This window comes from Folsomia candida, unplaced genomic scaffold (genome assembly GCF_002217175.1).
Source record: "Folsomia candida strain VU population unplaced genomic scaffold, ASM221717v1 Fcan01_Sc004, whole genome shotgun sequence".
Classification (NCBI taxonomy): Eukaryota; Metazoa; Arthropoda; class Collembola; order Entomobryomorpha; family Isotomidae; genus Folsomia; species Folsomia candida.
The window spans coordinates 7071911-7083794 of record NW_019091196.1 but is presented as its reverse complement, the minus strand read 5'-3'; the positions used below and the strand labels follow the sequence as shown (position 1 = coordinate 7083794).

At 36.0% G+C, this 11884-nt stretch overlaps 2 protein-coding genes across 2 annotated transcripts; one reads left to right on the top strand and one right to left on the bottom strand.

The window, feature by feature from the left end:
* Positions 1–4174: 4174 nt before the first annotated feature.
* Positions 4175–7707, bottom strand: LOC118435377. Its single transcript, XM_035851377.1, has 7 exons — positions 6874–7707; positions 6489–6785; positions 6259–6419; positions 5994–6190; positions 5705–5932; positions 5420–5632; positions 4175–5331 (listed from the first exon to the last, which is right to left on the bottom strand). Exons 1-7 carry the CDS (start codon positions 7039–7041, stop codon positions 4871–4873), a joined length of 1725 nt encoding a protein of 574 aa, XP_035707270.1. The 5' UTR covers positions 7042–7707; the 3' UTR covers positions 4175–4870.
* Positions 7708–8395: 688 nt separating this feature from the next.
* LOC110848284 (macrophage-expressed gene 1 protein) lies at positions 8396–11563 on the top strand. The gene is made up of 5 exons (XM_022095462.2): positions 8396–8831; positions 8918–9083; positions 9156–9417; positions 9556–10459; positions 10542–11563. Exons 1-5 carry the CDS (start codon positions 8630–8632, stop codon positions 11117–11119), a joined length of 2112 nt encoding a protein of 703 aa, XP_021951154.1. The 5' UTR covers positions 8396–8629; the 3' UTR covers positions 11120–11563.
* Positions 11564–11884: the final 321 nt, after the last annotated feature.

The following is an 11884-nucleotide window of genomic DNA, read 5'->3' as shown; positions in this document are numbered from 1 at the left end:
TGAGTGGCGTGGCTCTTCTAACTTGGTAAAATACATGAATGGGTGGATTACTTATTATCATTATATTGCATGGACGAATATGAAAGAGGTTTACCACACAATTGATAGCGTTATAAAAAAAGTCAGCAGGGGTATCAGCACAACGTTATGCAGTTTAATAACGCTGCATGCATACAACAATGGTCCGTCAAGTCCATCCCAATCTATCCCACATCTCTGAAGAGGTTCCGTTTATGGGCGTAATAAGATACGCACACGGCAAACAAAAACCAAGCTTATTTGCTGAAATTGCAATAAATACAAAGCTGAATATTCGTATTCTATTTCATGAAAATCTATATACGTGGTTGGGTTTGTTTGTTTCTTTTTGTCTCATCTCATTTTATAAAGCTCAGAAATCAAATGTTACACATATTTATTTAATAATAAAAATATATAATTTTGTAATAATTTAGATCATTTTTTATTTATTTTGGAAGTATGTTCGATTATGTGTGTACTTGTAACTTGACCGTGGCGTTTCGCATTACATACTCAAAATTACCAATCCCCATTTGGTTGTGAATTTGATACACAAAACCGTAATAAAAGTTGAGGCTGAATGAGATTATTGAGTCCAAAACATAAAATATGACCATAATCATAGTGCAAGTCTGATGTAATAATCGATCAGCAATGTTTCACTACCACAACCAATATCAATCAGCTACCTACGTGAATTCCAAATAAAGGATGCACTTTATTAAAGAATGATTAATAACTGCCCAAATTTAAGACTTTATCATTATCAAACATTTTTTATTGGTGGCTTTATCTGTATAATGTACATAAATACATGTCGGTAATTTCGATTAAGTAAATTTCCTGCAAATATGTAATTAAGTACTCGTTCCGATTCACCACCTACGCAAGTTCAACAAAAAATGCATAAAGTAAATAAACACTTATCAACGATAATATATAAAAGCCATAAGAAATTGGATAAGTAATTCTGATGGAAGTTCGTAGAGCGAACAGAAGATTTACATTTTATTTGGGCGTTCCCAACCCCATTCTTGTCTGAGAAGTTATTTCCTCACTTAAAATGCACATTTCAAGTTCAGGTTTAATTAAATGGATTTAATTGACAATGTAACCTTCCCAATTTCACTTTTTTCTTAAAAATTATCCTACTGATTATCCTACTGTATACTTGCTTATTATTGCACGTAACCACATATTATGTTATTATATGCATTTCTTGCTATTTTTTGAGACGCATCAAGGTGTGAAAGAAAATGCCATAATTTTGGAATACTCGCAGAAAAAGCATTGTTATTTTTTTCTTGAAGATGGACTTGTACGATAAAGATGCGTTAATTCCGTTGTTCTTTTCACGCAATGTCAGTCAGAGATTTCCTTCATCCAAACTACAATTGTATACACTGGACCAAAATAAGTAAGTTAAAAGCGTGGTTAAACAAATGAATTGACATCGCATTGTTAAAATTGCACTAAAAAATGAACAGGCGGATATACCTGTAAAAAAATATTTTGTAAAAGACGTAGTTAGCTTAATAACTTCACTTATTTTGCAGCATTTGTCACAAATCTTACTCGTACAACTACTAAACTAATTTGCAAGCGATTAAGAAAAATATATTGCAAGCTGTTTAACCATTTAAAAACTGTGGAATATAGAAGTGTCAAACCTTCTTAACGATGTCATTAGCACTATCTTGGTATTTCAATGACAAATAATTTCATAAAAAAACCTGAACTTTAAACTTTTGGCCGAAAATTGAATAATCATTAATTAATCAAAAAAGCAATAGAAATAAACAATATTTCACTCCATTCCGCCTTAATTGAAATAGAAGACAATTGATTACGTTTTGATTAGGTCACACTTTTTAGTTTTTTGTGCATACTGTTTTTCTGTACTTATATATGATTCACGTTTCGTTTCTGTTATGGCGTGACCTTTCAAGACCTTACTGTAAGACAAACACAGCGTGCTCAATGCTCAAGCTTGGTTAGGTTAAACGAGGCATGAAAGGTTTTGGACGCTTCCTTTTTTTCACTATTCTATATGCGATTTAACAAATCTAATTTATCTATTTTTTGAGTAACCATTCAATCTAAAGTAGCAAATCTACTACGCACAAATTACCATTTTTCTCTGTAAACATGGAATACGAATCGTACTATAAATATAGCCTGTAAAATCCTAAACAAATAAACGCCACACGTTACACAAGCGTTTCGTATTGTGTATTTCTGACCACAATGGGAACCATCTTCCATCCCCGAGGCTGCCTTAATTCAAAGACCTCGCAGAATGTCATGAATGCTAAATAACCAACCAACGTGCTAAAATTGAGGCACGCTTTGTTTCAGATTGGTTTTGAAAGGTTATGCATGCAGATATAATAAATCACTCGTCTTGTCTCGTAATTATTATCCATTTGTAGGTTTAATTAGGCCAGGTTTAGTAGACTGGCCAAGGCAAGGCAGGCATAAAAAACTAGAACGTATGTATTTATGTACATATTTACATACGTAATAGTCGGAAGCAAGGTTTAGTAAGTTATAAAATACTGACTGGAAATGTGCACGATTTTCTGCATATGTAGACCTTAAGAAAATAACTTTTAAGCAAAATCGGAAAGCACAATCCCTCATCAAATTTTTGCACTAATTTGCCAAACAAAATTTAAATTACTAGGCGTGTACCGATCCAAACTAAAGACCAATTATGCACATACCCCTTTAAACGTACACCATATATTATTGTCACGCTCTTTGTCGAAGAGACACCAATTTTCATGACAAGTAATATTCTGCGAAAAAAAGTTGATGATAATGTCTCCCATTAAAAAATAACTCGAACAGAATTAGAGGCCACGTTACGAATTACTACTCCAATTATTATTTAATCACAGAAGAATTGTAAGTGTGATTATTAAATCCGGATGACTACCACATTTTATTGAGCTCAAATTTATAGTTAAATGCCATACCTCATAACCAATCCATCCATTATTATTGCATTACATACAAACAACAATTCAATTCAATTCGGCAGCCTCCCAAATTTATTAGCAATCTTCTTGCGCCCAGTTTTTCTTGGCATTACGAATCGTCGTCTGTCTAAAATTATTATCTTTTTTTATTTATTACTCATTTAGAGCTGTGATTTAATTTTCGACTTGCAAGGGTAAATAAGTAAACCGAAAGGATAGCAGCTCAGCCCTTCCTCGGATGACAATAGGAAAAAGCACGTCTGTAAAAGATGCAATGCAAGGTAACTAAAACTCTTCTATAACTGACCACGATGTTATTTAGCTCATTTTCTGTAATGAGACGACGAGGCAGTGGTCTCTGGTCTGGTGGTGGGTGATTAATAATTAATAATGAAAAAAGAAGTCTAATAAAGCGTGAAGGTGAATGTGCTCAAAGGGTTTAATTTTATTTCTTCCACTTATTACACTTATCCATCTACTCACAAATACAAATTGGGCATTGTAATCAAGTGCACAATGAAGTTAATCATGACTGAATGAGTGCGATGATTTACGCCGCAATTTATGGAAAAGTGTATTTCTAAACGTGTAAATATTTTGATTGGAAGAATTCATAAATAGTTTAGACAGCATTCAATTTTGAGATTGTGATTTTAAAGGGAAGAAATTGTTTAGGTGATATTTTTAGATAGACTTGCACATATTTGCTCTTGAGGTGTTACGTAACTTTTAATTTGACAATTTGGCGTAAGGGCATATGCCCCATTTTTCGTAATGGTCGTTTAAAAAAATTCGAGATTTAAAAATAATGTCATTCATATTTTAGAAAATCTCATTTTTTTGAAGTACACAAATGTCTAAGTTGTCACCATAATTTGTCTTTTCTTTCCTTGTTTTTCCTTTTATTTCGTCCATGCGTGCGTACAACTAATTTAGTTCGTCTCATTGTTACAATTTTTAATTTGGACCAGAAATGGATGGACAAATTGTGCTATAATTGTTTTCCTAGTGCTTTTGTTGACAGCTGAATTGAATTTTATTATTTGTAATAAGTACGTGATGAATGCACAATTCATGGCGACGATGACTCAGATTCCGATGGACATTCATCAACAGGAAGCGAAACATGAATGAGAAATACGATATTTAAATCATGAACGAGATGAACGTGAACTTGACTCTTTTATTAGTGGATCGAAATACACGTTATGTTAACAAAGAAAGAAAAGACGTTGATTGAAAATTGCTATTATTATCGACAGAAATAGAAACATTCGTCTTAATCAAGTCCCATTTTCGCTGCTAGTATCACGAATTACTGATAGTTGTCACATTCTATTACAAAAAACGGTACTTGTAAATGCAAACTAGTACACAAATTAAGTTAGTGTTATACATGTTTGTTAAATCAGAATCTATTATTTGCTTTGATAAGAAATTGTAAACACTGATTTTTAGAAGCTAAACCGGAAATTGCATCAATTATTATGCATATAGCATAATATTCCTTTTGTTGATATACATACTTTACATTTTACTTGAAAGAAGGATGCATAGCGTATAGAAAAAAATAAATAGTATGCACTTTGCATAATTTGTATATCAAGAATTCGACCATTTTTCATATAAAAAGATGATCTTGAGCAAATATAAACTAGGAAATGATTTGTGCAAGAAGCTCAGCAGTCAAGTTGCATCAAAAGAATAAGAATTCCATTTGTTACGGATTCACAGCATGGCTTCTCATGAAAAGCCAAATTAGAGCGTGTGCTTTTAAAGGTCACAAAGTCCGTGGAATTTTGCGGTTTGACATGAATTCTCCATTAGCACTCATTTACATACGTACAAATATATTTGTCAATTCACTACCCTTCTGACGCCGTGCTGATTACATCATACAGCGTTTCATGACTTGGAGTCTTATATTCCAACAATAAATCCTCCTCTTCGCGACTCTCGGCGTAAAATTCCTTCGTGTTGCTGAACAAAGTAATGGCTGAAGAGGAGTTATCGTGTGAAATGGTCGTCATCGAGGATACTTTGGGTTTGACGGGAAGCACGATAATGTTCTCAAATTCACGAGATGTTTTAGGTGATGGGGACCTTTCCACTTTTTCTGCTACAGATTCACTTTGTTCTTCTTCACCTTCGTCTTGACCCTCTGGATATGCGACTGGTTCAGGAAACTGGATTTGTCCCGTGTTGACATTTTGGTCGTCGTCATCGTCGTCACGGTCGATATTTTGAATAATTTCTCGAGTCTTTTCAAACATGTTTGCCTCCAGGAGTCGTACTCCTTTGTAAAATGCTTTGGATGATTTTGGTTCTGAAATGCATTGTTAATTTGTATTATGCAAATTTAGCTACCGAAATGTATTTATGGTGTTGACCGATTTATAATAATTTGCCCTTACTAAATTCAGTCATGTCGTCCAGTGCTCGAATATTCGCCAAGACGCAAGAGGGATATGGACCCTGCCAAATTCCACGCGTTTCTTGGTCTCCGTTTGGAGAATAACTTTTGATATTTTTGGCCTTACGCGTCATTTGTACCCAATGTCGGAAATACTTTAATTGAAGGAAAAGTCTTCTGTCCTTCCGGTTGGAGGTTCCTTCCACGGTAAGCTCTACGTTTTTCATAAATATTGATGAAATTACATATGTAAAATTAGTACTGTTTTATGTACATATGTACCAACCCTGCAATTTCTTCAGGTTTTCCCATTCACGCCAATTTCTCGGCACAGTATGGTCCAAGTCGTCAAAACAACAAATTTGTGACTTGTGCTTTAAGGTCCAACTTTTAAACTCTGCTTTAATTGGTGCTTCCAAATGGATGGGGATCCTTGAATGGCGTTTCTTTTCGGGAAGACTCTGTAAATGCTCTGCTATTTCGCCGCTACCATCCGTCTCGAACGAGTCGCGATCTTGTTTGAAGGATAATTTTAATAAGTTTACTTTCAAAAGGCATAATTTTAATAATTTTACTTTCAAAAGGCATAATTTCAAGGAACTCGTCATCCTCGTTGTCGTCATCATCATCGTCAAACAAACTTCTCCGATCGATACAAGTCAACACTTTTCCTGCAATTTCTTCCGCATATTTTTCCCTCAGCATGCTGTGGTGACCTCGTCTCGGTACCTCGATGGGGACAGAGTCACGGTAAATCCTTGTCTTTGTGCGTCTGTGTAAGACATCAAGTTAGGCAGTTATTTTAAATACCATACTACATTTCGAATTTCGTCAACTCACGGAATCGAAACCTTTGTCATGTTCTTCAAAGATGGACAACATTCTTGCAACTCCTCTCGTAAAATGCCCGCAGCTATTTTTCTTTGATCCATCCGCTTTTCGTAACCTTCGTTTGGAACAATACTCACTTTTTTGGGGGGCGGAGGAGCTTCCATTTGTTTCTGTTATAGCTTAAATCGTTCTAAATACACCTTAATTGACAATAGCAGAGACCAATTAATTAAACAAACCTTTCGCTCTACAATACATGTCTTCGCAAAGTCGACAAGTAACGCTTTAACGGCATGTTCAACTTGATAGTAGTCGGAATAAGTGCAAAGAAGAAATCCTTGCTCGTCTATGGCACCGGTCCCTTTGAGTAAAAATTCTGCATTCGGTTCTTGCAAATAATCTTCGATATTTAGGTCCAGGTTGGGACAGTAGGTCGGACTAATCCTCTTTTGTTCAGCCTCCGTTTCGTCCGCATCGTCCAAATATTTTGTGATTTCTTCCACCAATTTCTGCGTAGTTTTATGATGCCTTCGAGTCTACGGGTAGAAATTATGTATACAAGAAAGACAAAAGTTGTCTCTTTAGTTGACCTTTGAAATTTAGCCCACATAAAAAAAAACACACCTCATCATCCGTACCCGTGAGCGTGGGATAACTCAAGTCGCCATGTAACACTGCACACAGCGATTGCGTTGGGGTCGGATGGATACCATGTTGGAATTTTGGATTGCAACTTCGCTCATAAGTTTCTGGGATGAGTCCCTTCTCAAACTTTTCGATTAGAAGGTCCATCGCTTCCTTGCATTTTGCATCGACTCTGAGCAATTATTTAATTGGTTTGATAAATTGAAAATTCGGTAAAAATTTCCGCGACCAAACCAACCTTTGCATCAATATTTCTCCCGAACTTGTTCTACGGGGAGGTTTCGTTGGGCGTGGGTCTGCTCTGCAAATCCATTTCAGATTCGGATCCACATCTCCTGGAAGAACAACGCCCTGTTCGCCCAGGTTCACAGGGACTTTGGTCACCTGATGCGTGCAGTCCTGACAGTCGAAGATGGCATCCTCTACTTTAATCTTTTCACAAGTCTGATTCTGGCAAGAAATTAATTCTCATCTTATGGACAGAACTTGGTACGATGGAAATCATGTAATTTGTGTACCGGGAGGTTTATGGGGGTTGAGAGTTTGCGAATTGACTTAATTCTTTTTACAGAGACAACTGACGGGCTATGTGTCACTTCACCTTTGAATGTGGCGTAATACCAATCTGGCAAATCGTCATCATCATTTTTCTTGGCCGCGGCGGCCATCTTACCAGAGGAGGCGGATTCCGAAGGGCGAACGATATCATTTCGGGACATTATGACAGGTCATAGTTCATATACAGTGACAGTTGCAGTTATTTAACGTCAATATTTTTTCAGGCAAATATTTATCCCCGAAATCTAGGTTTTAGTTGTCCATAACAGCGCAATCTTTGTCCTTTCATTTCGCGATTCGAGTATTGTTGTTCATGGACGGATCATATTCAGATGAAATCATGTTACATGTATCATGCAAATTTTTGCATGCACTTTGTATCTCTGTACATCCCATATTATGCATAGGATAATTATATAATTTAAGCATGACTAATTTCTTAAATAAAATCCATATATGTACATATAACCGGATTCTGCATCACCTTATCACGTCCGGTTGAGACGTTGAGCATAAAAACAACTCGTCGTCGTCAGATTGCTGATTTGCATTTGTAAAGTTCAGCAAATCCCATGTCAATTAAAATTAATACCAGTCTAACTACTTAGTACTTACCAAACTGTGAACATTGAACTAAAAATAGTCGTTCAAGTTCGGATAAATATGTAGTAAAGCTTAGGCATAAACTAAACTATGTGAAATATGATTCGATAATAAATATTTTTTTCTTACGCTTGTCAAAACAAATGCAGAATCAGCATGTCTGTGTGTTATCTCCAATTCTCCATGCTACTCTAATCAGTAAATATGGCAAAATAACAATTACATGCTATGGCGTATGACTATATATTAGACACATATGTGCATAAATAATATTAGAAGAAAGGGGCGTTTGGAGTCCAAACTTTGGACCCGTAAATTAAAAAATATATAAACAGATATGTACAAATGCAACGTCGTTCATTTAAAAAACATGAGTCATATTTGATTATTTAACGAAGGGTGTCGCAAGCTGTAGAAAGAATGGCAAGCCGATTTTGCTAAAAAAAATTCGTACATCAGCCGATCTGCTAAAAAATAGACAAGAGTTGTCACAAGATTCCTCTCCTTTCTTTTAATTTCCCCGTCGTTTTTAGCACGAAAAACTATAAGTTGTTTTCCAAAACAATTGATCGACATGAAGTGCTTGAAATTCACTCGGATAAAGCGTCACGGTCCTAATTTGCATTGCTGTCCCATGGCGTTGGTCTCCTTGCTGATAACAACGTCGTGTTTATCGGTTCTTTGTGATACTAAGGCAGCTACAGCCGGTGATTGTCCCCCACTTCCGAAATTGAACGTCCTCCCAGGCCGTGGATGGTGCAATTTAAGAAATAAAGGTACAAAGGTCTACAAATATGATATATACATATATCATATATACGTAAATACTATATATGTATGACTATTATATATACTTATGCAGAGATGGGACAAGTTCAGCGTTTCACGTACAAAGAATGCAAAGTGACGCCAGACGGACTTTTTCTCGTACCCGATACCGCCTTTATTATACCCGTCGATGAGAGCAACATCCAACTATTTGCTGAAATTATTGATTCGTGGAAAAATTATACTAGTTTGACTGCCAAGTAAGTACAATAATTATTACTTAATCCAGGTACATTTGATTGTTTGCGATTGATTTTGGTGTAAAAATTAAGATCAATCAACGTAAACGCGGACGCATCATTTGGTGCAATTGGCGTGAGTGGATCATTTTCCTCCGATTATCAAAAATGCAAACAATCCCAAGTGGGTCAAAAATCTGTCACCACGCGAGTTGCGGCACGCTACACAATGTATACGGTTGGAGTTTCCGTGGATGACATGATCGATGATAAGTTGTTGTCTCAACTGGGAAAAGCAATGGATGCTATGAAAATTGGGAATGGAGAAGAAGTGGACTACCTTCTAGAATTAGTGGTCAGTGAAATATTTAAGTAGTTGAAAATATTAAAATGTTACAAACACCCAGTATTAAATCTTTCCCAGTACTTATATCTAATCCTAAGTAGGTCATAAATTATTTAAATAATACTATATATAAATCCGTATCTGTAGGTCCGTGAATACGGGACCCATCTCCTAACTCGCATCGATACTGGAGGCATCCTAACTCAAGAAGAATACGTTTCTCGAGCTTACCAAGAAAAGCTTTCCGCAAATTCAGAAATGATCACAGTTGCAGCAACAGCAAGGTTTTTTACAACTTTTAGGTTTGGTGCAAGTTACACAACGACATCAAATGAAACTTTAAAACAAGAATATGAACACAATTTGAGATCCTCACACACACAAGCATTTGGAGGAATGATGTTACCTCCTGACGTGATTGTATCCGTGTGGGTCTCGTCCATACCAAGTCATCCAATCGGCGTCGACCGAGAAGGGGATCCACTTCACTTTATCATCACTCCGACAATGTTTCCGGATGAAAGTTTAGAAAATGTGGACTCATTAAGACTCGAATTGCAAGGGGCTATTGGCCGATACTTTGGCTACAATAAACATTTAGGCTGTATGAACGTCGAGGCGAAAAATTTCGATTATAATGCAAATATCGACAACAAAGAGATGTGTCAAGACCCGTATAACAATTACTCTTTTGGAGGATTATTTCAGACCTGTCAAAATGAAAATGAAGGGGGTGGTCCGAATAATTGCCAAGATAAGAATTTATCTCTTAAGAATTTCTTTACGCAAGATTACTCATGTTCTAAGCTATACGTACCGATCCAACTCTTGACGAGAACTAACCGCGTCTGCCGAGAATGTGGATATTGGTTTTTCTTTTGGTGGAGAAGTCGACAATGCTGCTCAACATATATAACGGATACTTATTGGTGCGCTGCGGATGAGACCATAATTTCTAACAATACTGGATTAATGTTTGGGGGACTTTTTACATCGACGACGGATAATCCAACTACCCAGGCAAAAAATTGTCCACCGATGTTTACTCAAGGTGACTAAAATGTGTATAACAAATTTGTATTTCCATTATCAACATTAGTTTTAAAACAATTTCTTGTTTATGAAATTTTCAGCCAAGATTTTTGAAGATTTAGTCATTTGTATTGGAACTGATTACGAACTGGGGTCAAGATTTGCCACAAAATTTGGTGGCTTCTTTAGTTGTCAGATTGGAAACCCGTTGTACGATAAGAAAAATTTGGAACGTATGATGGCGATGAGTACGAGCATAGGATTACCCGACCTGCACAATGAAACTACAAAGGCCTGTCCTCCCGGATATACACAACATACTGCTTCGATTCAGGACGATTGCTTGGTTAATTATTGCGTCAAGGCAGGGTCATTCTCAATCTTTGGCGAAATGCCAGTGGTACTCCCACCTTTCAAAAATTATACTGGCATTTTTAGTAAGGTCAAAGCTACTCCGAATAATAATGCGTCGTCTTCATCTGTCTGGATTATCGTGGTTGGCGCAGTTCTTGGTGCAATTGTACTTTTTGGTTTGGTGGTTATGATTTCTTTGCGTGTTATGAGAAGGCGAAGAAATTTATTGGCAGTTAATGTTAACACTGATGGTGAGGATGATGGCAGGGCTTTATTAGGGGACTTGGGTGATGAAGAACAATCTGTTCAGAATGTGGTGGAGTGAATTTCATGAATATGTATATTTACATGTTTCGCGTAATATGAAATTGCAATTGTTTGGTTTTTAGTGCATATTTCTCAATACATTGATTATAAAAAGTTATGCAGTTGGTTCTTTGAAAAACTATTGAATTATTTGATTTTATGTTCTGTAAGTATAATACAGTGCATAATGTTTTCACATCGCCTTGTTTTAACTAATTGTAAATCAGGTTATTACCCAAAAACATAATTTTATGACTTATAACCAAATTCACTTAAAACTTTCTCTGTAAACCTACTGTTTGATCGAAGAGTTTGGGTTGTGGAAATTGACCTTGTTTCAAGTCCAATATATAAAAGAGCCATTTATCCTTGATTTTCACTGGAATCTGACTAGCACCACTGGCCCTCGACCCAGCAGCGCTTATCTATATGAATAAATATTTATGATTTATTGTCCAGATAATTTTTTATCGATCAATTAATTACCGAACTTAGCGGAACGTCCATAATCCTATTTTTGCCAAAAGGCGTGTAAGTTACAAACGACACGTGTCTCCTATCCTTCCTTAATATAAGAAACCGTACTGATTGCAGAATGTACATCCAACTAAATGATAAAATACAGTAACCTAGAAAGATACAATATTTTAGAAGATGACCATAAAATGCATCTCTAATTGATAAAATAGCAATTATTCTCACCCATCAGAAATGACCCAATTCCCAATCCATACTTGTATTTATCCTGTCCCAAATTAATTGTCCTCCAAAACGGTAAATCTTC